We start from the raw sequence: 26681 nt of genomic DNA on the forward strand, positions 1-26681 counted from the left end.
GAGCAGAACAAAAGCAGCATGAGTCTGCAATTGTGCCAAGAAGAAAAGCTAAAATTCACTGTGAAACAACTCGGTCTGTTTTCATAGCCAAAGTTCTGTGAAGCATAAGGGGTAAGTAATCAGACTAAATATAGAAATAAATGTTCTTGGTTGCAGTGTGGTCATTCCCGTGTCCTAGGCCTGCACCAGCTCTCTGCATATATTGGCCTAAAGACCAAAGAGAGTCCCAGTTGCCCCTTGAAGTCACTCTGACATCAGCCAGGGTTCAGCTTCTTACACGCTTGGGCCTCTGTTTCCATATTAATCAGCGTCTGTTTTGAGGCTTGGTTGGTGCAACGTCGTGCCCATCCAGAAATACATAAAAGCAGAAGGAAAAGTATAATTCAGAAAGCTGAATCGCAGAGCCAAGTGAGTGTCTTTGATTATAACTCTATCACCAAAAATCTGCTTTCCTTAGGTTTTCAGATTTTTCAGCTGAAAATCCCAGTCCACTTTTGCCCAGCAATGTAAACTTTCAGCTGAAAAAACCCCACATATCCCCTGTGCTACTTCTGGTTGTCAGTGGAAGGAGACTCCCCTTACTGCATGGAGAGCTCAACCATTTTCAGACTGTATCAGTTGCTGACCAGGTTTTGCTTCTCAAGGGGAACCTGAACAGTATCCAAACAAAGGTCCTATTTTATTTATAGTAAAGCTCAGCCTCCACTGTACTGTTCCCTTACTGCCACAGCACGTATGACCCTACACTCCCCAAGGAGACTGCCTCAGCCTTGCATTTAGTGACATACCCAGGCAGGGCCATTAGCTGTACCCAGCACACCTAGAAGGGCCACCGCCAGCTGAGGAAGGGCAGGGAGGGGAGGGAGCAGCCCGAGACCCGTCCCTGAGCTGTTTGGGCATGGGGAGCCGAGGAAGGCTGTGCTCAGCAGTCTCTTTGAGGCAAGGCCGTGTCTGAAAGCAGACTACGGTTATGGGTCACCGTGGTTAGCTAACCACAGTGGGGAGATGAGTGTGCCCGAGGCTGCTGCAGGTGTTTTGTAAGCCCTGGAAGAAGTGAGCCTCCAGAAGAGCTTTCTGGTGGGAAGAGTCTTGTCCACAGGATGCCATTAGGAGAGGGAGTGCTTGCAACGTGTGATGTTGCACACAGATGAAGAAAAGATAATCTTGAAATCAACAAAACTTGTGGCTCTATTCAGAAAAATGGACAATAAGCGTTTGCTTAATGAGCAAAAGAGGGAGAAAGAGTGTTGGTCCTATCTCCTGACTGTGGTCACTTCTAAATTTGATACTGGTTTTAGAAGTGCATCTATTTGCTTTTTGGCTCTTTATTCTTTTTCTGAAGATGGAGGACAGCAGTGCCCAGCATATCTGAGCCTAGCATAACCACTCCTTTCCAGCATGAAATGGCGTACAAACCTTGTAGCACATACAGTGACTCTATAAACACCCAGGGGGTTCAACCCACCCTGCCCTACACTGCTTTCAGCTGGTAAAACCAGGGCAGCAGGAGGCAAAAAAGGAGGCATTGCTGAAGTTGCCTGGGACAGGATCAGGTGACTGAAATCTGGCTGTAATGAGTTCTTTAACAGAGCCTACAGCTGTATGAGGTCTTTTGTAGATGGGAAGAACAGACTTCTGGGTACAAGTCAAGTAAGTGCCCTTATGGAAGCCAATCTTGAGAAGAGTGAATTCATGCTGAAGACTGGTGGTGCTGTGTTAAGCTTCTCACTGAGGCTACTGATGCTCCAGGAGGTGTGGAAGCAGAGAGCTTCCTGGCCAGAAGGCTGAAGCAGCCGTGTAGTGAGCAGTGGGGATGGTGGCAGCTGCTGCTAGGGTGTGCAAAGCAGGGTGAGTAGTGCTCATCTGATCCACCTGGTAAGCATTGCATGTGGAAGGTGCAGTTCCCTACCTTGGAAAAAGTGTGTGTTGGCACGCAGCTTTCACGTGCAGTTGTAAGGTGCAAATGTAGAGTGAGATGAGTTTATTTTGTGGATTTTATTTTTAATTGTGTGTTTTAAGCATTGCCCAAATATTTAAGGCTATCAAGGTGGAGCTGAGTGTGCTAATTTAACCAATCTGTAAGATTTCTATACTGAGAAAACCCTGCTGCTTCAGTATCTAAAGTGTGGTGCAGGGAAGCTCATAAAGAGTGTGCTTTTTTGTTTCTCTCTCCTTCCCCCCTGAAGATGATCTAAGGTAATCATTGTTGTTTACTAATTATCTATTGCTTGTACCCGAGGAATCTGGGATGCCAGTAGGTGATCTAGAGTTTATCCTTGTGGAAAAGGGCCTGGAAGTGGAAAGCTCTTGAGTGTGTCTCTCAAGTTCACTCTGGTGATATTAGTACAGTTCTGACAGTAGACAAAGTAGTTTAATAGTGGAAATAATGCGTTAAGCAGAAAAATCTTCCAGTGTCAGAAACAAGGTAACAGGGAATTTCTTGTGTTTCTGAGCACTTATGAGCTCAAACTGAAATGTGTTACCCTGAGAAGGTAGTGTTGTGTGATTCCTTACAGGCTCATGTCTCACCTACATGCAAAAGTATTTTGGGGAGGGGAGGGGGCTGTTTGCAATCCCAGTTGCTTGCTCAGAAACACTGAACTTGAATTCCCTTATTTTAGGTAGGGGAAAAAAAAAAGAGTCAAAGTGTAGTCAGTTAGATGGCTCCAGATGCTTGCAGGTGCACTTGGCTACCAAAAGAACACATCTTGAGTAGTAATAGACTTCTCGCGCTGCTCTGTGGAGACACATGAAAGTTTTCCCTAAAAATGTCAGTTGTGCTTCCAGAAGAGAGAGGGAGGCTACTACCAGATGAAGTGTAACCTCCTGAACCACCGCAGCACCTGGTAAATGTGAGGCACTTCTGGGCAAACAGAGGAGTCTTGACCACACACAGAGGTCTTAATATTGCTGAAATTAAGCCTCAGATAAGGAAATTATAGGGAAGTTGCCTCTCCAGCTTGTAGAAAACACACTAGTATGTGCCGGTGAGGGAATCTCTTTCATAGGGAAGATCATACCTAATCTACATAATGTCAGAAACCCAGCTCTGCTAGAACTTGGCAGAGCATGTGCAAAGATTCAGGGAGAGAGACTGCTGCTGGGCTCCAGTCCTTTCACTTACCCAGTTATGTCTGTAGTGAGCCCAGCAACTTAATGAGTTTAAATACAAAAACAGATGCAAGGCAGTTGGGGGTTGTAAAGGATGAGATTCCAAGTAATCCTTAACATTATGGAAATGGTAGGGTATTTTTAAGGATGCGGGCAGGATAAACTTTATAGGTAAAGATTTGCGCGCCTTGAAACGCCTTAACCTTGAAACCACTTCTTTCAGATATAGACGTTTATCTGAAAGTTATTACGTGTACTTGCAAACCTTGGACTGTGATGAAATATATTCAAAGCAAAGCATGTATTTGTTTTGCTCCAAGATTCTCAGTTTGCAGTTTGTGTATTCACATATAAATACTTCCACAAACTCCTCTGTGTATTATAGTATATTTACCTCTGGGTAGAGATGCAAACAGTAAGCAGGCAACCATCCAGAGAGCAGTCTCCCTAATAAAGTGAGAGAGAGAAATGCCAAATGCTTTGTTAGAATGCTAGAGCAGAGATCAAAGACCTTTTCTGTGGCATAATTTATGCCCTGTTTCACAACTCCCTCATCTGTGAAGAGAATTTGGATATGAAGCTAGATGGGTTGGAAACCTTGTCTTGTTTTGTCATCTAGTCTTGGTGTGGATTGTATCTGCTGCCTGTAGATCTGAGATTTCTCAATGGTCGTAATGGGATGGGGCTTCAGTCACAAACACCAGACCCATACTTCCCGCTTGCATTCTCGTGTGGACAAAGTTAATTGCGTATACGTAGTCATAGTTTGTTATTGAGATTATTTTCTATTGGTAATGAAATGAAATTCCCTCTGCCCCCAAACTTCAGCTGCTTCGCAGAACAAGAAAGGTGTAGCTTACCGTTTCATTTTTGTGCCTTCCCCCACCCTTAGGAATCCCTTCCCCGTCACGAGCTTCACCAGGCACTCCAGCTGCTACTTCTGTCTCTGCAAAAGCAAAAGAGTGAAAGGCTCTTTATTTTTGTTGCCATAAGCATTTCTCCAGAAGGGGATAGGTTATTTACTAGTACTTTGTTTGCGGTGGTTCAGTCTGTTTTCTTTCACTCTGTGTACATAATAGAGAGAGTGTATACAACAGTGTGTCTACACTCTGAATACACTCTTAGAATACAGAGAGTGTATTTATTTTCGTGTGTTGGACAGATGTGAGTCACAAGCTGTGTAGTGACTAGCCCTGAGCTTTCAACCCAGTGAAGGGATTCTTGTTCTATAGCCAGCTGAGATCAAAGAAGGTGGTGAAACCTAATGGGTGTTGTATTTATTGAGAGGTGTAGACACCATCCCTCAGACTACCAAATACCACCCAAGCTGCATATCTACCAACAAAATACAGAGATGGCTAATAAGCCTGTAAGGAAAATGCTGCTTAAAAGAGCTTCTTCTTTCAGCAGCCTGTTAAATCGGGTCCTTTTTCAAAGAGGAGAAAAAAAAACAAACAAAAAAACCCCCCCAAAACCCCAGCAGAGTTGGGGGTGGGGGAAGAATGTGGGTCTGGGGCTTCCTCTCCCTGTCCTCATAGCATCTTGTAACTTAAGGAGTACAAATATCTGAGTGATCATTCCCCCCCACAGTGTGCTCTAGAGATAATGCTGATGGTGGAAGTAGTGGTTTAGTCAAGGTCCTCTTCCCACTGAGGCAGCTCTGTCTGGGGAAGGTGCTGGTGCTGTTCTGCCTATTGCTCCTGATGCAATGGTGCTTCCTGGGGTGAGCAAGACCCGAGAGCTGGATTTCTGTGTCTCTCCCTCTCTCCTCATGGCCAAGCCCTGGTTATGCTTCATTTACCAGCCCCTTCCTGGTACTCAGTGCAAGCCATCTGCCATCTTTTGGCTTCTTTGACGTTAAAACCAGTGTGTCCTCCATGTTTTTGATGAAATTCTCCTGTGGTTGCCTCCCTTGCCATTGTAATGGTTATTGTTTCAAGCAAGGGTATAAACTGATGCAAAGTGAGCTTATTCTATATGTGTTTCCTTCCTGCCTGCCTTTTGTAAATGAAACTGAGGCACTGATGGCCACTCTTATCTGCCTGACTAGTTCTCCATGGTGCCCCACGGAGTTTATCCTCCCTCTCAGCTTTGTACAGATGTTCCACTCCATGTAAGGCTGCTCTGCAAAAATAGCAGGAGCAAACTTATCCTGCACTCTGGCCTGGCACTGGGGCAAGAATGAGATGGATCTGGAGGGACGAGGGCTCTACACCAACTTGCTGTTAGGCAGCAGCAAGGTCTCTTGCCAGGCTGAAGGAGGGCAGCCTAGCAGCTGGTGCTCTGCAGCTGTGCTCTGTAGTGGTACTGTGGCCATGCCCTCTCTCTCTGTAGGTAAAGAGGGTCCTTAGGATATCTCCTTATGCAGAAAAAACTAGAAATTTGGTAGGTGTGGCCAGCTAACAGGTCTGCGTAAAGGTGCAATAGTAGCAGACAGGAATGACCCAAAAGTCAGAGCTCCTAGAAGTGATGTCATTCTTCTGAAGAATCAGTCATTTTCTAGCAGTTTTGATTCTGACTCAAGAACCACATGAAGGCGGTTGTTCCAGCCCAGCCAGCTTGTTTGCGTCTCCAGCTTTGGCTTACTCCCACAGTGTCCCTGTGGGGTTTCTGATTCTCACAAATGCCTGTACGAAAGTCTTGGGCTGGGGGGAAGTGGGATCAGACCTGAAATACCAAATTGCATCCCAATTGCATGTGAATGTTGCCATCCACGTGCTTTTGTTACTTCCCTACTGAAGTTTAAGCTTGTGTGTAAAGAAGGAGCAAGGCAGATCTTGTTTTAGGAAGCGGTATCTAACTGCAGGAATGGTTCAGACTGGTCTAGCTGGAGCACCTGACCCTCAAGTTAGCTTAATCCAGTGCTGTTTAGTTGAAATAACATTTCTTTCTGGATTGAGCTGACTCTGCTTGGAACAAATATGTTTACACTGAGCCTCCAGAGGGATTGTCCTTGGTACACTAAAGGGGAGATATGTTCCTGTCTGTGCAGTTCAGCTGGTGTAAAATGTTTCAGTCACTACACAGATCAGAATTTAAAATAATTAGTTTCTATTTGATATTTCACTTTTTTTCCCCTTATTTTTAAGTGCTGGTTTAAATGAAAAGGAAGTTTAGGAAACTAACATTATTTTTTTTCTTTGTAATTTTTTCAAATTTAAAAGTTGATCCATTTACTGTTCATTTTAATCTGACAAAGGAATTATTTAGGGTTTATTTTTCAGAGGTTAAAACAATTAACTGAGTAAGGCTTTGCAATGAAGAATCACTTCCTGAAGAATTAAAATACTAACTAATAACTTTTTAACACGCTAACCTACCTAAAACAACTAAGGCATGCAATGCAATTAAAGTGTATGACTAAACTGTGAAACTCTGAACTTCTTGGCAATGTCTCTGTCATCCAACTTTTGCGTCATGTGTGTGAGGCCATTTACTGAACACATTAGCTCAGCCTGCAATAAAATTAAATTTATCAAGTAGGCAAGTAACCAAATGTTCTCAGTGCCTGTAGAATAGCAGGACTTTACATCTCAAAGTAAATGGATTTAAGTTTTCTCTTTCCAATGCAGGAGGGGTGGCGGTGAGAAAGGGTCTAAATGCTACTGTTGAAGGCTTTATCCTCATGGAGCACTAAAACTCTCACTTTAAAATAAGTTAAGAAAATGGTATTTTCCATAAGTGCTCTGTTAACCCTGGAAATAGTGTTGCTGTGGTATATTAAGGACATTCCCCTGTGAACAGCTCTGCTGGCCAGGACAGCTGGGGTGGCAGGAGGGGAAAATGCTGTGAGTAGAGATGCTGTACATGAGCCAGGTGCCCATGCTGTGTGCAGATGGTTTTTGTTGTGTTTGGGTTTTTTTTTCTATTGCCATAAACTTTGCTCTGAATTCTACAGGCAGCTGTTTGATCATCAGGGATGAGTGGTGTGGTTGACATGCCTAAGGGATGGGATGCCATCCAGAGGAACTTGGACAAGCTGGAGAAGTGGGCCCATGTGAACCTCATGAGGTTCAACAAGGCCAAGTGCAAGGTCCTGCACATGGGTCAGGGCAACCCCCAGTATCAATACAGGCTGGGGGATGAAGGGATTGACAGCAGCCCTGAGGAGAAGGACTTGGGGGTACTCGTGGATGAAAAGCTGGACATGAGCCAGCAATGTGCACTTGCAGCCCAGGAGGCCAACCGTATCCTGGGCTGCATCAAAAGAAGTGTGGCCAGCAGGTCGAGGGAGGTGATTCTGCCCCTCTACTCCACTCTGGTGAGACCCCACCTGCAGTACTGTGTCCAGCTCTGGGGTCCTCAGCACAGGAAAGACATGGACCTGTTGGAGTGGGTCCAGAGGAGGGCCATAAAGATGATCAGAGGGCTGGAACACTTCTCCTGTGAGGACAGGCTGAGAGAGTTGGGGTTGTTCAGCCTGGAGAAGAGAAGGCTCCAGGGAGACCTTATTGTGGCCTTTCAGTCCTTAAAGGGGGCTTATAAGAAAGATGGGGACAAACTTTTTTAATAGGGCCTGTAGTGATAGGACAAGAGGTAATGGTTTTAAACTAAAAGAGGGTAGATTCAGACTAGATATAGGAGGACATTTTTTATGATGAGGGTGGTGAAACACTGGAACAGGTTGCCCAGGGAGGTGGTAGATACCCCATCCCTGGAAACATTCAAGGTCAGGCTGCTCAGGGCTCTGAGCAACCTGGTCTAGCTGAAGATGTCCCTGCTCATTGCAGGGCGGTTGGACTAGATGACCTTTAAAGGTCCCTTCCAACCCAAACCATTCTATGATTCTATGGCACAGCTGGAGTGTGACCCACCGGTGATCATACAGTGGGCAGCAGTTCTGGTGGCTGAGCAGCCAGGTTATGGTACCAGAAAAACCAGCTGGTTTCGGTGATCAGTCCAGCAATGGCTTGTAGCCATGGTGCACCTGTATAATTTCACTGCAAAGAATGATCAGTTTGGGATCTAGACCAGAAAGGACCTGGGACCTGAAAACCTAGAGAAGGATCGTGAGAGGCTGTTGTGGATGATGGGCTGAAGGTAGGGTGCTGGCCAGGGCAAGGAGGAAGATGCTGAGCTGGAACCCTTTTGACATGGAGGAGGTACCTCTGTGTGGTGACCACCAAGCGTGACACTGATTTAAAAGTCATTGTCAACTAAGTGGACATGACAGTTTGGATGTTATATTGAAGGGACTGATTTGCTTGCCAGTTCTTCTGCTTCATTTGCCAACCTCCAGTACTGGCTGAGTAACATAGGTAATGCAGCTGGGCACTGAATGAATGGTGATACAAGTTGGAACAGGCACCAGCTGGAGAAGATGCCAGTAATTCTGAAAGGACTAGCCAAAATCACCTAGGAGATGAATGAAGGCCACTGCCAAGAAGGAAACTGAGAATTATGCATCTGGCAAAGCTTTGTAGCTTAGTCATGGATAGTTTCTTCAAGTTTTCCACCCCCTGGCACCACCCTCCCCATGCCTTTGGCTTTTGAGAACAGATTTGTGCGAGCTGACTGTTGTTACTGATGCTTGTACGAGGATGGGGGGGCCTTTCTCCCTGACTTCGAAATCGTGAGAGCACCCTGAGCAGAGAAATGTTGCCTTAACATTCCTTATCAACATCAAGGCAATTTTCTGTCACTTCTTTAAATGCTCTCCACTCGTGTAACCATGCAGTCTTTTTGCCTTTAGGTAAAAGCTAATAGCTAGTAGAAAGCTAATGAGTGAGCTTGCAAGCGGAAATTATGGTCTGGCTTCTTAGAGAAAGTTCTTATGATGCAACAGTCTGTACCGAAACTGTGTGATTACCTCTGATCTTATCTGAAAGCAACCTGTAAACAAAATGAGACATCATATAGAGACCTGTCCTATAATTAGTTCAAGGAAAGATATTTAAGAGATCTCAGTGAGGGACATGCTGGCATGTATCAAAAAATGACAGTGGCTTTCTCTTTCAGGGTTTTAGATTTTTGAAATAAATTACCCTAATTTGAAAGAAGTTTTCTGGGGATTTGTGAGCAGTGGCAGGTAGTGTTTCCATAGCAAAGTGCTGTGTGATTCACCCTCTCAGCTCAAGGCAGTGGGAAGAAGTGCCCTTTGCCTCCTGGTGGACTGCCTGCAGCTTCAGGCTGCAAAGTGTGCTGTGGTGGCAGCTTGAGTCTTGGATTGGGATCCTCATCTTCAGGTGCACTGCGGCAAACTTCATGCACTTGTGAGGGCAGCTGGTCTGGCTTTCATGTTTGTTTGTTTTAGCAAAGTTTATAGCTGTTTAAAAACTCTCTGAACTTTTCTTTATCTGCTGTGCACTGGAGTGTTGTGTACTCTGTCCATGCTCCCTCTCTTCCCTCCCCGTCCTCCAGTCACACCATCTGTGCTGTGGAGGTGGTGTGTGGTGGGTGGAGTGCTGGCTTTGGGCTTGCTTAGGTTTCCTCATGCTCCTGGAATTTCCCATTGCCTATTTAAGGCTTATTGTGGGCCACAGTCAGGCTCTGGGGACTGAAAGATTGTTATCAAATGCATAGCTAATCTGAAAAGTTACTCCTCAGGGATAAAGAATGAGTGATGATGCATTACTTGCTCCCGGTGGAAAGCTGTACCCCATACAGAGTACTGCAGCAGGAACTTACACACCTTCCCCTGGCTTTGAATAAATAGTTTTGGTAAGGAGGAATTTATCCATGTGTATAGAAATAAAACATGTGTGGGGAAACAGAAATTACATTTCACATCTGATCAGAGCTTCCAGGATTTGAACACACAAAAATCTTCCCAAAGGTCTGGAGGTCAACAGCAAAACTCTGGATGTGTCCGGCCAAAAAGGGAGTGTGTATGAGATAGCACACTTGATAAACGGGAATGCTCAGGAAATTAGACTTTATCCTTGATTTCAGAATAACATTTCTAAATAGCTCTCAGACTAGACTGAAGTTGTTTGTGGCTTTGCAAAATGGGAAGGGTTTAGGTGGCTCAGGGGACTGATGCTAAACATGGCATGTTTCATTTCAAGTTTCGGAAGGAAAGAAGCACGCTCTTGGTATGCAAGTGAGCAGAATTCAACACTGATCAAATGATGCTACAGTCTTGTGGGTGTTTAGTGGTTTCATGTTATGTTCGGTCTGATTGAATTCTCAGGCAGTCAAGATCCATGCCATCCATATTTCCAGCTGTCATTTCTGAGGAATTTCCTATCTGTCATCTGCTTGATTCCCTTGGGTGAAGGTCAATCCAGGGACTAGAAGGATGTCTGTACACAGATCGCAGGGGGATGTTGTGTCTCCCCTGCCTGTGGGGTCTGTGTTAGGCAGTGTTGCATGGCAACTGTCTAATTTTCAGTAGTGGGCTCTCATCCCATTCTCTTAAAACATGCTTTATCCTCTATAACGTAATTTTTGTGCTAAATTTAGCAGTTAGTTTTTCAAGAGAACGCTGCTGCTGTATAGAGTGGCAGGGCAGTGCCTTTCATTTGCTTTCTTTCTCTTGGAAAGACTCTTGACTTAGGGAGAAACTTCTGCCCTCTAAATCCCTAGCAAGTGTTCCCAGCCCCACCTATCCCTGTCTTGCATATCGTAAGTCCTCCTGGGTTTGAGTGCTGCAGATTTGATGCTGTCTGGGTGGAAGCTCAGGAAGCACAGCCTAAGCAGCATATGGTGTATCCTACCCTTTGCCTGACCTTGTGCTTAATGGGTGAGACTTATTCCCTGTGACTAGTGGTGTGCAGTGGTCTCATGCCCTTTTATGAAACTTCTGAAGAGAAACCAAAAAGTCATTGTTCCTTTTTGTAATGTCTTTCTAACAGCCCCCCCCAAGTTCCTCTTTTTCTCAATTCCTTTTTGGTCTTCTGAGAGTTTCCACTGCTCTTTATCTGCCAGTTCCAACAAAATTTCTTTTCTCTCTTGATGAATAAATTCTTCTCAAAAATAAAGATCTGTTCTTTCAAGAGATTGCTGTTACATGAAAAAGGCATAGGTGTGTGGGTTTTTTGTTTTGCCTTTTAGAAAACCATAATCTTAAGTAGCTCACAAGTGACAATGCAGAAAGAGGCAAGGGTTCCTTCAGCTGAATCAATATTGTGTGGTTTTTTTCTGACTTTGGAGGCAGTTCCTGTCTGAATATCTGCTTCTAGTACTCTCTGGATGATGTTTTATTTTACTGTTGTTTAACTTCTGAAGATAGAGGTATTGTAGAGTAAAATGTTAACATGGAAATAAGGACTTTAGTTTTTCATTCTTCACTGTGGGTCTTTTCTTCTGGCATCTGCTCAAACTGACCCTTAAATCAGTGGCATTACCTGATTCTGGAGCACTCTATTCAACAACCAAACAGCGAAGCTGATGCTTAGATTCACTTATGTGAGGAGTCCTGGAGACATTATTAAGTTAACTGATGTCAGTAAAAATGTTTGTTGGATTAATCCAACACTGACCAATACTAATATTTCTAAAGTTGATGATCTGAAGCTAGCTGTGAAAATGAGACCTGGTTTTGAAGAGAGAGATGATCCAGTTTGGGTTACTAGTACCACTTCGGAGTAGAGAGCTCAGCTTCTGTGAAAGTGGCTCTCAGTGGGCACCTACTTACTGCCATAACCTCTAAAAAGCTTAGTTAGCTCTCTTACTGCCTGTGAGTGTGTGTGAGGTTCTTGCTGGCCATAAGCTGAGGAGAAACTTTTGTAGGCTGTGTTGGGGTAGGCAAGAAGATGGGTGAGATAAAGTTATCTCACTGCCCTTCCTCTGGCCCCCTCAAGTACCTAAACAGCCTTAGCCAGTATGTCAAGTCATACGAATCCTTGTAAAATAATAGCTCTTCATGAACCAGATACAGGCAAGAAGAACCAAAATGAATTGAAATACATGGGAAGTTCTTGCATATTATGGGTGTGGTTGACAGGTGTTTCTCCTTGCTCTTCTGTGTCTGTCTCGTGGCCTTTCCCTCCCACTGTAGTTATGATTTGCTTTAAAGGGTTTTGTGCCATCTGGATTAGAGATTCCCTGTGTGAAATAAGTCTTTCTCATTGGAGGACTAGATCGTCTAATGCTGTTGTTAATCTGTTACTTGTAGAAACATCCCTACACTGAAATGTCTCCACCTAGATTAAATTTCTGTGAGGAGTTTGCAGCTCCATCATTCAATGGGCTAAGCTCCTCAACTTGCATCTATGTTGGAAATCTCATGATTATTTGAACTCTTCCTTTGTTACCAAGCCCTGCAGAGGGACAAGGACTCCCCAGTACATGCACAGCTACACATGTACAGAGCTGGTTCAGGCTTCTTGGAAAAGCAGGCTAAAGAGGGTATTGCTGCTAGAAATCATGGAAAGGACAGAGTAGGGCTAGTGGCTGGCAAAGAGACAGGTGACATGGGGTGCTGCCTCCTGCTACAGAGGGATGGACATTGCAGGAGCAGCAGCTGCCTCGTGCTTCTTAGCTCCAGCCAGCCTCCAGCCTTCTGGTTCAGCAGGGCTCTTGGTGATTTAAGTGAGAGCATGTTTTCCCTGTGTCTCAAGCTGGGCCTGCTGTCCTGCAAACGCTGAAGAAGGTGTGTGGTCTGACCTTGGCTCTCTGCCTAGCACCTAGGCTTTCTCAGCAGTCTTTGATTTCTTCCACTGCTTAGAGCTGATAAGTCTCTAAAAGCTCATGAATGTGACTCCTTTTATCTTTGTTCTCCATCCCATCTGTACAGTGTCTTGACAGAGTGCAGCTGAAGGGCCATAAAACTTAGGGAGGATATAACTCGACAATAATTGAGTTACTAAACACAAAGTAAGAACAGTATTGAGCTATTTATATTGTAAAGCTCCAATGCAAAAAAAAAAACCTTTTTTAAACTGACAAACTGTCAGCATTTAGTGTAATATTTTCATAAATGTTTGTGGTAATGGCTTTAGCTGTGTCTTGCTCAATATATTATCTATTTTACAAGTGTGTTTTTTCTCTTCAGTCAGCAGTTATCTTTCACACCAAGCCAGGATTATAAAACCCCCTTGGTAAATGTCATCAGTCCAAAGAAGGAAAGAGGAAAACTTCCCTCCCTTTGAACTTTCAAATTCGTATAGCGGATAAAGCCTGGTCATAAGGGAGAGGAAGAAAGGGAAATTCTGGGGGACTTTCCTAGGAAGCAGAAGGGAAACTATTTCAGGCCTAAGAGACTGCTTTGAGCTGATAGGATAGTCAATAAAATGTCTTTATTACTTTTGTTCAATGCCTTGTCTGGGAGGAAGTAAACACACTAATGCCAGAGAATTTCCATTCTCCAAACTACTTTCCAGTTCAATACTGTGAGAACAGGGAAAATCCTGGCTTGCAGATGCTTATTTTTGCTGGTAACTTTTGCCAGCAACGAGATCAAGGACTACCAGTTGCTTTTCTGGATCGTGAGTCCTCTCTCTTCTTAGCTATTTTTATTTTGCAATTGTAGAAACCACCTTTCCTCAAGACAAGATGATGTTGTTAGTGATACATATACACAATTCCCCTAAGATACAATAGACTCATTTTTTCTCTCTCAGACCTGTTACTAGACAATACATCTCCCCCCTGACTTGTAATGCTACGATCAGTTGGATCCATACTTCTTGACAGGTGAGAAAAGGAAGAGAGTTGGATGAAGTTCAGAAAATATTTATTATTGTCCTCTAGGAAAGTGTTACGTATTCATTGACAAAATGGTGAGCTTCACAGGTAATTGAGGCTAATTAGTAGTCAACGCTGTTGTAGTTGCTGCATTGGATGTGGAAACACTGGGAATGGTAGGTCTGAAAATGGAAGCTCAGGATGTCAGGGTGAGAGGAGAAAAAGAAACTGAGGTTAACCACGGTTGGTGTACCTTGTCTTGGCTCTTCCCCAGAGAATGATGTTAACTTGTGACTGAACTGACTGAGCCCTGTGCTGGGCACCTCGCTGAGGACTTATATACACCTAGAAGACAAACTCTAAGGCAATGGCTCCTCTGAGCGAGAGGAACCACCCGAATCACATCCTGGGTTTTTCTACTAAGCTACAAAATGCAGTTTGAACATGCTTATAAGCAACTCTTCATCATAAAGTCTTTATAGTCCTGGAACAAAGCTTGGGGCTAATCAACAGTATTAATTAACTCACTGATGTCAAGAGCCACTGAACTGAACTGAAAGTCTCTGCCTGAGCTGGTCTCTCTAGGAGTATTGCTCTGTTAAAGCAAAAGTGAAGGTGTCTGGGTTTTATTTGTGGTTTGTTTTCTTTTAATTATTGCAAACAGACCTGCAGCTGCAGTTTGAGAACTTTTTGAGGAGGGAGGAACGGTTTATAGAACAACCTTCCCTGAGGGTAATTCACAGCATGTACCCAGTACCACCTGTGTTCTAACAAAGTATCTCTGATGTTCCTGCATGTTCTGGTGGCACCTTTTCTTATGCAAGGAAAAACAGGTAAGGGTGGTGAATGTAAATAACTAAGAAAAGGAAGAGCTGTTCCCTTCTCCAGGAGCCCATCTTCGCCTTCTCCATAGTTACCCAGTGAAAAGCACAAAGTACTCATGGAATACTTTGTACTAGTAAAAAGATTAAGTCCTAGTGGTTCAAGAACTCTTGAACAGTGACAAAAATAAGGCTGACAGTTGCCAAGTATTGGAGGCTTAAACCCGCCCCCCTCCTCCCAATGGAATTGCCTTCCCAACCCCTGCTTTTTGAAAATATTTACAAAGCTGAAGCCTACACAGTCTTTTAAACCTAGCTGCTCTAGTATAGAGCAGAAAGTTTCTAGTTGTATGGCTGTGTTACAAGCACAAGGATGTTAATGTCCAATTAACTTCCGTCCATCAGAGATGCACGCAAATAGGATCCTAAATAGGGGCCCCTAAAAGCACCTGTAAGCACTTCATGCTTCTTTTGCTAAGCTGTAAACAATTGTTCCAAGCAGAGAACGGCCATATGTAGAGCTAATGGTCTGTACATACAATATACAACATACAGTTGTGTTGAGATGCTCAAGTTATTTTGCCCAGGTGTTGGAGGACTGTAGACTATTGGCTTGATAGCTGAGGTAGATGTATTTGTCTGAAGGAAATATCTTGAACAATCAATTTGTGTAAGTAGGACAAAGAAGAGTGGGGATCACAGGCACTTCCTGCAGACCCTTTTCTGGAATGTTTCTCAATCCTCTTAGGCTTTCAGATTTTGTTGTTTAATGCTCAGTTCAGATCTAGTTCAGCCAAATCATTTTACAATCTGAAGCGCCCATCTCTCAAGCATTGTAAGCATGATTGGATCTAGTCTCGTTCTTGTCTGACCAGCAAAAGTGCTTTTTCTGTTATCAGTGCAACAGCATTGCATTTTTTACCCCCATCTGTAATTGTGACCTCACAAGGAGGTGCTGGCTTCTTTTCAAAGTAGCAAGCTTGGGGTTTGGAAGCAAAGCAAGCAACTCCTTTCTTTCAAAGCACTCTGAAAGACCACCTGTGTTTGATTCCTGTAGATGTTTCTATTTAGAACTGTGGCACAAGAAAGAGGTGGCATCCTCCCCCTTACCCTTTTTCTGACAACAGTACCCTATTCTTCCTATGGCCATGTGTGCGTATAATTTTCACACATTGCCTGCTCTCTCCTTTAGGTATATGTGGGGAACCTACTGTTTAATTATTTTTAACTGTGCATGTGTCTTGACGGGGGGGGGGGAGGTGTGTGTGTGTGTTCTTTTTCTGTGGTGGTTCAGTGTCTTGACTTTCCTGTTGGAAACTGTAGGACTTCAACAGTTTCTTGTGAATGATTTTTAGGTGAAGGCTGTACTTGGGTAAGTGCTGCTCTTCCAGAATTGGAAGATGACTCTCAGCTCTGTTTGGGACAACAAAAAAACTTTGTGGTGTTGTGTGTGGTGGGGTTTTTTTGTGGGTTTTTTTTTTTTGTTGTTGTTTTAAATCCAAACCCACCTCTTCCCACTCCTTCTCTCCCCTTTCCCCCAGTGGACTACTTTGCAGTAGAAGAGTCTCTTCCCCCAGAAGAAAGCAGAGGAACAGTGTAAGATGGAAGCCACAATTTCTTATGCTGTCATGTTTCCTACTGCAATGTCTTTCTGAGACTTCATTTTCCTATTGCAAATTGGCACTGGCAGCCTTGCAAGTCCTCATCTTCACAGGGCACAACCAATCTCTCTTCCCCCTTTTCCTCCTTTAATATACTGTTCCATAGGCTGTCTGGCTGCTGGCTTATGTACTAACATGTTTGGAACTGATAACGGGTTAGACTTCATGCACTTCTCAACAGTGAGCCTAACACCTCTACCACAGCTGAGGCGGTGAGAAAACAAGCTTAAGTTTTTGGACCCCAATTCTGTTGGATCCAATTTCTGTTTTGAAGCAATAGCTTTTGGTGTGCTTTGGGGCAGTGATGTTGCCTCAGACAAGTTTGGAGCTGTTAGAGGCAAAAGGCAGCAGAAACCACTGTCCCAAGCCTAGAAAAATCTGGAGAAACCACTTCTCAACTGTTGGCCTAGACCACATGGTTCCTCTTCTCCCCTGTAGCACAGAGGTGACTGTAGTGCCAGAGATGGTAGCGTGGTTTAGCCATGCAGTGTCGTGATGGAGTTGAGGCAATGCAACAGGACAAAGAACTCTAGGGACATACAAGATGTAGCTAAGGGTGACCTGTGCTAGTCTGCAGTGGCAACCCAGTGCTAGGAAAGGCCTGAGATGGAGCTATGAGAGGTGATTCTGAAAAACAGGTACATCTAACTTGGGTACCCCTCACACCTCTGATACTTAAAGTTAGCAAATACTAATTGCTGTTATGACTTGAGCCATGTTTGTGTCCCTGCTCTGGCTTTGCTCCTAATTAGCTCATGTAGGCAGTAAAACTTTACTTTGTGCAGGATACATGAATTGTGGATGCTGGGGAGTACAAGCACAATGTAAGCCTGGCCAGTATCTGAGATACCCATGCTATCCCTTAATAGTGTTTCCTGTTGTTACTGCTGGAGATGAAGAACTAGGTTAGACTTGTATGATTCAGTGGGGCACTTATTTGGGCAAGAGCTGCAGCGTGTAACTCTCATGTTTGTCTTAAACACAAGGAAAGAAATAACTAGGACAGAGAGACTAGGAAGTCCAACTGATGTTACTACAACAGCAATACAGGTGATATTAGAAAGGATGCCCGAAGAACAGAGAGTTACCAGCAGTCAAGTTGGAAATTGTATTCCCCAGTAGAATGGCTGTGTCAAGGGAAGACAAACTGTTGTTGCATAACTGCTGGAAGAAAACTGCACAAAAGTGCATGGAACAGGCAAATGAATTCTGGCTGTTAATGCTTTTGCTTTCTAACACAAATTCTCTGGACTCTCACAGGAGCTGACTTTACAGGTCTGTCTTGGTTTTGTCTTTTCTCTTGCCTTGAGAACAGTGCTAACAATCTCTGCTGTTTTTTTTTTTTTTTTTTTTGCTTATTTTTCAAAGACTTGTCAAAGGGCTATAAGGTATGTTGGGGAGAAGAGGGTGGAACTAGGCAGGTGCTTTGGTTGATCGCATAAGCCTTACTTTTCTTAAGAAACCAGGTTGTGAACTGTTAATTGCATCTTCATACAATTGGCTGATACTGATCTTTCTGGATTGTGAGAGAACAGAAAAGATAAGCCAGTCTTTGAACTTAAAGATGACAGGCTGATATGCAAATTGATTATAGCTCCCAAGAACCTCATGGGGGATACAAGTCCTAAAAGTTGCTGGTTTTCAAGTGGTCTTCAGATTGCTTTTCTAAGGTGATATAGTTCAGTGGTAATGGAGCTCTGGCAGCGAAGTGTCTCATTTCCTCAAAGGGGGCTTACTTAAGTTGTACCTGTGTAACCCTTTCACCAGTTACTGTATCTAATACCAGAGATATTTGGCGTAACACTTGTCATCTGAAAGTAGGACACAGCTGAAAGTAACCTGGAGAATTAATATCTGAAAGCAACAGATGGTGTCAAGCTTATGAATGCTACCCAGATGTCTTGTGTGGTAATAGCATCTGATGGTCACTTGGTAGTGGACAATAGGGTCATCTTGAGGGTTGTGGTGGAGGTCGCTTTAGATATGGCCCTGGGCTTAAACAAAGTACCTTAGCAATGAGTCACTGGATCAACTTTGTACAACTTCGCTATAAAGGCAACTTGCTGGCTAGGTAGGCAGGCTACACCTACACTAAGAGAGCAGTGCATGGGTAGCTGCTGCCATCTCTTTTCTGTAATCAAGAGTCCACCAAACTTAACCTTTTTCAGTGTCAGAGATGCTGAACAGAACTTTTATACGTTTATGCTGTTTTAAGCATGTTGGTAAGTAATGACTTGAAAAGAAAGAGGAGCAGCTTGTGCAAAACCACAAGCTTTCACACTGTGAAAGATCAGCCTGACATCTCTGCGGTTCTACACTTTCAATATAGGAAACCCCCTGTGAAAGTTTAGGTAAACTTAGTTTTACAGTATATTTTCAACTAGCCCTAAACTGGAAGTTGAGGGTGTGAAATGCACATCCCAAATAAGGCTTGTAAATTCAGCAGTGCATTGCACTGACCTACAGTTTGGTCTCTAGGCCTCACCTTTCCCCATCAGGGAGGTAAGCTTTGTGAATGGATTAGATTACCAGCCTCAGGAATGATAAGTACAGTCAAGCATCTTTGCAATTGATGAACTGATCTAAAGCAAAATCATCTGAAATTTTGTAGGGATTTAGTCCTGCATGATGGGGCTCTGTACTGAGCCCCTGGTTCTGCAAACAGCAGCCTCCTTCAGGCACAGGAGGCAGCTGCCTAGGGCACTGGTCTGCAAAGAGCAGCTAGAGTCAGAGGAAGCAGCAGCCACCAAGGTGGAAGGATCAGCAGCTGCTGTTTAGGGAGAGGGTGGTAGAAGGTGGAGACAGCTTCTCTGCAATCTTACTTTACCCCTTCCCATCCCTTCCTCCTCCCCTTCGCTCTGTAGTGGCAGGGGTGACTGAGCCCTTTCCTTCCCAAAACAGCAACATTTAGCTTCACTGGTGGTGTTGAGAAGTCCTGACAGTGCTCTAGCTGAAGCACCCCTCGTGACATCTCCCTGCTCCCACCATGCACACTTACCTCCCTTGAATGCCTGCTCTTTCCTTTCCATTGACTGACACCCTGTGAAATACCTTCTAATGGCATCTCACATCAGGGTTTTTTCCCCTAGGATGATTCAGGCCCGGTAGCTCCTTCTGCAAGGGCTGAACAGGCTGCAGCTCCACTGGTTGTGATCTAGTAGCTCTGGGGTAGCTGGAGGAGCTGGTTTGGTCTCTACAGTGCCATAAAAAAGATAAAAGCTCTTCTGCACAGTAGCAGGTTCCAGTGGCACATCTGTTTTGGCACCTTTCAAGCTCTTGGCTGGAGTTGTGCGCAAGTGATGAGGCTTTGCATCACCTAGATAATAACTGTTCTTCGGAAATCCAGGAATATGTGGGTTGGAGCGTTACAGTGATTAGGTCTGTGCCACTGATTTTTGGAAATGCCATTAAGTGTGTGGTACAGCAGCACACTGCTAGTTGGGCACATGATGTGCCTTGGAATATAAAGGGCACAAAGATGCACTGTATTGTTCCAGCAATATCAAAAATCATGATGTGCATGAGTGGAAATCTTTGATAATATCACCTCACAACTCTGCATCCTTGGATATCTGCCCTAAGAATGTCAGAGAACCAATATAATTTGGGAGGCCACCCATAACTGAGCAGATGGTTATGACTATGTAGTTGCAGGGCTAGTCTTCTCAAACGTTTCTCTGTCCACGTAGCCTAGAGCCATGACATAAACATTGGAAATCCTAGTTGTGGTAACTCTTAAACTGTTTACTCTCAAGCTCTTCTGACAGTCTCTGCTTTAGTGATCTCTTAAGGTGCATATTTACCCAAATTGGAGATGGAGACAAGATCATAGCTTTCTGTCGTATTGTACATGTTGAGAACTGTAAACAGCAGTGAATAGTCCTGCTTTCTGTAAGTGAGAGCAAGACATGTAAAATACCAGCTGAAGGTATTGTAAGGGTTTCCGTATATGTGAGAGATCATTGTTTGTCTTTGGGTTTCTCTAACTAAAAACTCCTGTTATACTTTTTTTAAAAAAGACTGCTTTCCTTTATTCAGTTCTTGCAGAAGATGCATTTAAAATCATAGGCCAAATACTTTAAAGTATACTTATCCATATGCAGAATATAGAGGCAGGACCATATGTGGCTAAGTTCTCTGGCACCTTGTAGTATGCTGTGGATATTTTGTTAGGATCGAAGGGTTGTCCAGTCTTGCATGTCTCAAAGTACTTACGAGTGTTTTTCTGATACAGTCAAACCTTCCTAAAACACAATATTACTCAATGCACAGCTGTTACTGCTAGAGTAAATGATTGATTTTCTGCTTTGCCATCAGATTCTAGGGAAGTAGACACTTCTAGGGAGACATCTAACAAAGCTGTACCCAGGATGATTTTTGCTGCTGTGATATGCTACTTGCTTTTAGTCTTGACAGATGTAGCAACTGAGAGAGTCTTCCTGCTGCTGCTGAGAAGAGGTGTGCTCCCAGAGTCACCCCTGCTTCCCACAGCTGGGCTGCCTGAATCCACATCCTCTCTTGTCACTAACACTTCATGAAAACATGTCTTTTGGAGGTCGCCAAAGCCTGAGTTCTGAGTATTTGTGGTAATGTATGACAAGACTTGGGGCCTCAGAAATGACTAAGCTTGGAGTCAAAAGTATACAGAAACTTTGATTTGGAAAGACAGGATTCCTTCTCCCATTTGTATTTGCTTACTAGTAAAAAGAGCTGATGCTTTCAATGAGAACTTAAGTTGATTGGTCTTTTGATGATGGGAATGTGGAGATTACCTACTGCATCTTGTAATTTCAGTTGGGGAAGTGGGGAGAAGAGTGTTTAATGGGACTTGCTGTGCAACCTACTGCATACCTAACTCTTGCAGGAAAAGGGATGTGATGTCCTCAGATAGGAAAGTACAAAGTGCTAATTGATATGGCATTGTACTTAGTTTACTGGCAGCTGTCAGTAAACTATCTTGAGGACTCATTATAATGCAGGCAAACAAAATATTTTGTTTGGGTCTTAGAGCACTATTAAATGGCATTAAACATTATGGCTGCCCTTTTTGTAGACACAAATGTCTGTGAGAATGTGTAATGGAACAAGCTCTTTTTTTTTTTTTTTGTCCCCCCTCCCCTTGCTGACACATTTGTGGAGAGTTAACTAGCAATTATTAGGTATGATTGGTACTGTACTTTAACCGATAACAGTTAAACAAAGTAGAAGTTTATGTGTTGAACACAAGGGAGAAATCATTTGTAGAAAGCACTCGAACTATGTAAACTTTAAATGGCCTAGTTTTGAAGCACTTCCTCTGAGCACTTATGGAAATCTTCTCTAGATGTTAACATGCTGATCTCATGCCTGCAGTTCAAAGCCCTTACATCCCTGTCCTACTACCAGATGGGATTTGAAGAGCTTGATTAGTTATTTATCTTACAATGCCTCAGATTTTGAGGACCTCAAAGCTGACCTTGGCACTTCTAGGACTGTTTATTTAGAGGACTGAACTAAGAGTGCTACATGTTGGTCTTTCATAATCCTTCATTCAAGCTGTAAACAGTCATTTGGGAGATTAAGTTGAGGTGGCAGCTGGAGGACAGTCAACTCCTTAGAGCAGCTCTGAAGTGGAACGCAGAGGTTTTAGGAACTGAAGCAACCTATTTCTAAGCAGTTGTTCAGGGGAGGCAAAATGTCTGAGGAATAGCTTTGCAGCCTTGCAGCCCCACAGGCTTTGGAGCCACCTGAGGTGAAATAGTTGCCCTGGCCTAAACAGGGTAAGTCATGGGGTGTCTCTGATCTGCACCTTGCTGGTAGTGAGCTGATGGTGGTCTTAGCCATGACTTGTGTTACCTCAGCTGTGCCCTATTTCTTACACCTGCTCCACCCCAAAATCTCCTGTACTATGGGCTGCAAATGCAAGGAGAATTGGAGCTGAAGTAGCACTTTTACACCCCCTGGAGATGACTCTTGACACAAGGACTATTTCTGGGTAGAAACTTGTTTATTCCTCTCTCAACGCACAAGAAAAGTAAGGGACAATGGGAACCAAAACAATAAAGCTGAATTTTAATCAAGGCTATCCTAACTTAGGTCCTTCTCTCCAACCTTCTGAGGATCTGTAGCTGGGGTGAGGTAGGGCCACACTGCCAACCATGTCAAGCCAGTAGAGTTGCACTGACTTACATCAGCTTGTGCATGTCACTTTGCATCTGAATCAAGATGTGCAACTTCAGCTGTGAAAGCAGTATGCAGAAGACAGCTGTAAATTAATATAGTGGCTTCATACCATGACCACCATGAAACTTGCAGCTGTAGCTGAGGTACTCAAAGGGTGAAATTAATTGTGTGGAGGAAAACCTTTGAGGACAGAAGTTTCCCATGAGGAAATTCAAAGATCCCCCAGCCAGACCTGCCATACAACCCTGCTAGCTCTTTAACTGGGTATTTTGCTTTTGGTTTGAGAATGTTAAGGCTTCATCCAGATGCTAGTGCTGCCACATCCTGGTACCATAAAAGGAACCTGTGCTCAGCAAGGCACTGCTGCTCTCCTTGGCCTTAATGGACCCTAACTGTGAGCCCAAGAGCTGTTTATGGAGTTAGGTTTCCCCAGAGTATACTTATTGGGTGGATGACAATGCTCTAGTACAAATGAACGTATTCTTTTTCTGCTTCATTCCTTTGTGAGGAGCGAAGAAATGGGGGAGGAAGTAGTAAAATGAGTGTTATAGTATATGGACTTACATGAGTTTTAGTCACAGATAAAATGCTGACCCCTGACTCTCTAGCTTGGCACAGCTATTTCCCAGTCTGTCTTGCAGAGGAGACCTTTCCAGGGAACCTTTTTAGCCTCAAAGTTTTTTTTAAATTTTTTTTCTCCCTCTCTCCCAGCAGAGGACTTGGAAAATACAAGAGATGCAGCACAACACAGGCACCCCAGGGAGTGCTCATTCCCATCCTCTCAACTGCATGTTGTTGCAATCTTTCTTGTCAGGAAAGATTCCTTCCTCATCCCAAACAAAAAAAAAAAATCACTCTGTAAAACAATATAAATTTTGCTATAGGAGACAGTAGAAGCTCTAATAGATTCTGCTCTATAGATCCTAGCACAAAGGGGCCTCAAATTCCTACAGGGTCATGCTCTGCATTCAAAAATCTCTTGGAAATATAGCCCCAATGTAGTTGCTGCAGGATGTGCAGATGTCTGAGCCAGCTTTTAAACCACCACTGTGCATTTTGCCAACAGATGAGCAGGGAGTGGCGGTGCAGGAGTCAGAGTAGGCAGCAGTTAGAGTGGGATTAGCCTGTGCCAAACACTGTGGTGCCCCAGGCAGCTGGCTGCAGCACTGCTAACTAGCTGTAATTCTGCCAGCTGGAAGGAAAACTCAGCTTGCAGCCTGAGTAGTCAGAAGCATTGCTATGGGTGATTCAGTGAGGAGTGCATGAGAGTGAATTAACCATGGAATGGCCCTTGCTGGATATGCGGTAGAGCTGGAAAAGTGGTAGCGCTCCCTGCTGCCATCTCCTCTCACCTCTTAGGTTTCACAAATGCTTCTGGGCATCTCTTTCTTTTTTTTTTCCCCTTTGGAAGTCCCAAATGTGTGTTTCTGGTGGGTGAAGAGGCGGAATGTGGCTATTGGGCAGATTACTTCATCATAGCTATTTGAGATATGTCTTTCTCTGGATAGTAAAGTGCGTTTGAGTAAGAGGAAATGGTCACCTTTCAGGAAGTAAGAGTTCATGGTAACTGCAAGAGACAGTAACTGCAAGGTAAGTGTGTTTTGGGTGCAGTTCAGTGTTTGCACTGTTTGTTTGTTGTAACGGGGAAGAAAAAGACAATACCAGTTCCTCCAAAGCTGTGTGGCTGGAACATGCTGAGTCTGCAGATATATACAATAGCCAGTTTGCATGCATGCAAGGATGCAGAAGGCCAAAATGCAGCAACTCCCTATAGACCCTGTAAGTCTACTCTTTTTCAAAGAACAGCCAAGGCTGCCTCAGCAAGGGAAACGTAGGGCATTCTGGATGTTCTTCCCTTTCCTGATGTCAAAATAAAATAATCCTCTTTTTGGAAATGATGGCAAGGATCTGCTTGGCTGTAGCTCAGATAGCTCTCTAACTGTGGTGACAGTTGACCTTGCTCTGGCAAGGCTACTGAGAAAGGAGCAGAAAGCAAGTTTGCTTTTACAAAAAACTTCTGGTTCAGAACTTAAGCACAAGGCAATGTAGAACACAGGGAAACTCGGATATTGGGAAATAACATCTGGGAAGCCAGAGCTGAAGAGATTATACTTCAAATGCACTTGGTTGAAATACATTTGGACTCTACAACTAGCAAACTAACTTTATTCATAAACTGAGGGGTGGGGGGAAATCAAGCAAATAGCGGTCTCCATCTCATTGCGCCTAGTCTTTCCAGCGGCCTTGCAAGGAAATTGTAAGTGAAATAAAATAATACGGAAAACTGTACAATAATATATGCACAAGGAAGCATGAGAGGAAAATACCTGCATGCAAAACTAAGTTGTAGAAATAATTTTAAAAATTAAAAAAACTGATGTTCTCTGGATGAGTAATTTGCCTGTTTTCTCCACCCTCCCCACTCTTCATTAAAGTTGCATTCTTCAACTACACCAAGCAAAAGCTGTATTACAACCACTCACCAGCACTCTTTGTTTATAGAACAAAAGTGAATTCAGAGTGAAATTTTGATAAACTGCAGTAACCAAAACTAAAATACCTGGAACGAATCCTTGCAAATGACACTAAGTCCTGTGATTTTATCCACTGCAGGTGCTCTCTTTCAGGCTGCTACCGAGTGCTCTTACTGTTATGCTGTGTTAATGCCTGCTGTGCTCAGTAGGTGGACTGGGTGCCTGGGTGTGTTGAATAATTCTGCTTTCCAGGGGTATATTGCTATATGAATGCTGTAGTCATAGGTTTTGCTGTTAGCTCATGATGCATTTGTAGATCTGTGCAAATGGCATTTTACTTCTCTTGAAGACTTGCTCACGCATTGTCCTGTCTGCTAACAGAGCAAGTCTCTTGCTGAAAGGGCATAGCTGAGCCACCTTCACTTACACTAAGAGTAAAAGGTCCAGAGGATGTGGTAAAGCAAATCATACACAGGCAACACTCGCTAGAGTTTAGGCACAAAGCTTAGCAAGGCAGGAAGCTGACAACATGGGTTCAAGGGCTTCCCTCCCACACCCACCTGCAAGGAGGTGGACACTCTGACACAGTGGCTGAACTGAAGTAGTACCTGTTGCCAAAGGTGCTGTTATGCTTTAACTAGAAAAGCTGTGGTGGGTTGAGCTTTTCTGCTCTGCACAAGGGAATTTTTTTCCTGTGGTTGCTTTAAAAGCAAAACCAAAAAGTGGTAACCCACAGATGGGGGGATTAAAAACAGTATGGCTTTAAGACGTTGGGTCTGGGATGTTAGGAAATCTTAACTGAACTTAGAGTGCGGTCACATCCCTTGTAAGAAGTTGCATAACTTAACATGCATGAAGTCAAAGCAAGTCTTCCATGCCTGGAAACTGTCTAGCTTGGAGTCCTTGAGCTAGCTATGTATTTATCGTTCTTAAACTGTCGTGCTGGAGAGGAAGAGTCTTTCTGAGCAATCTGCGTTCATAGGGTTGATAGGCACAAGGAGACCTCTACAGTTTAGGACTCTTATATATTCTAGTCCTTCTAGAATAGGTTGTATTTTCTCCACTTTGATTTTTTTTTTTTTTCTTTCTTTCTTAACTTTCTTTACCCCTCCTTCCTTACTCAGCAGGCATCTTGAAACAGATGACGACTAAGGGCTACACATTTTCTTCCTTCAGGCTTATTCAGCACCTCCATGAAGATGCTGTCCTAGTACCAGCAATTTATTTTATTGTGTTACAGATGACTTTAGCAACTAGCATAGGGGGGTGGACTGGTAGAAAAGTCTGGTGGTTGGAATCTGAGTTTAGAAAAAAGAAAATACAGAGACAATAGGCAGCTGAGAGAACTATCAAATCTGGAATTAACTACAGCCATAAAATACATTCCTTTTAGTGATGCTGAAGGTGGTTGTAGTTTTATTTGTTCAGCACTCTATGTGAGCAGGAAGGAAAAGGAAAACTTAGAGAAGAATACCCAAACAAACCCAAAAACCCCATCATCAAAACCAACCTCTCCTTTCTCCCCCCCCCCCAGCAATAAACCCAGTTAAAAACCTAAGCCAGTGTGAGTTCTGGTATGCCTCACTATCTACCATAGGTGCTAGGGGTGCCTCAGGCCAGGGCTGAGCAGCCGAGGGTGCCCGCCAGCCAGGTGCCATGCTGATCTGAGCTCCTCTCCCAGGCCAGGAGCAGCAGAGTCCTGTGAGTGTGGTGGGGACCTGCATTAGTAACTCCCCATCAACACAGGGAATTCGTGCCTGGGCAGCACTGCACGGAGGCAGGGGCACTTCTCCAGACTCGGCGCAGGCGCCTCTGCACCATGTCTTGCCATGCGGTTAAGATGTGCCTGAAGGTGCTGAGGTGCTGTCTTAAAGTCATACAGG

At 43.9% G+C, this 26681-nt stretch overlaps 1 protein-coding gene across 2 annotated transcripts in view; it reads right to left on the reverse strand.

The window, feature by feature from the left end:
- The window catches only part of LOC142418250 (ICOS ligand-like), a 36939-nt gene that overhangs the window by 7324 nt on the left and 2934 nt on the right, over window positions 1-26681 (reverse strand). For both annotated transcript variants that reach the window (XM_075519833.1, XM_075519825.1), the window contains exons 2-3: window positions 3972-4057; window positions 3506-3558 (exon numbers count right to left, since the gene is read on the reverse strand). In XM_075519833.1, the coding sequence (XP_075375948.1) occupies window positions 3506-3558; window positions 3972-3979 (61 nt within the window). In that variant the 5' untranslated portion in view covers window positions 3980-4057. The remainder of the gene's footprint in view (window positions 1-3505; window positions 3559-3971; window positions 4058-26681) is intronic.

This window comes from Mycteria americana, chromosome 1, assembly GCF_035582795.1.
Source record: "Mycteria americana isolate JAX WOST 10 ecotype Jacksonville Zoo and Gardens chromosome 1, USCA_MyAme_1.0, whole genome shotgun sequence".
NCBI lineage: Eukaryota > Metazoa > Chordata > Aves > Ciconiiformes > Ciconiidae > Mycteria > Mycteria americana.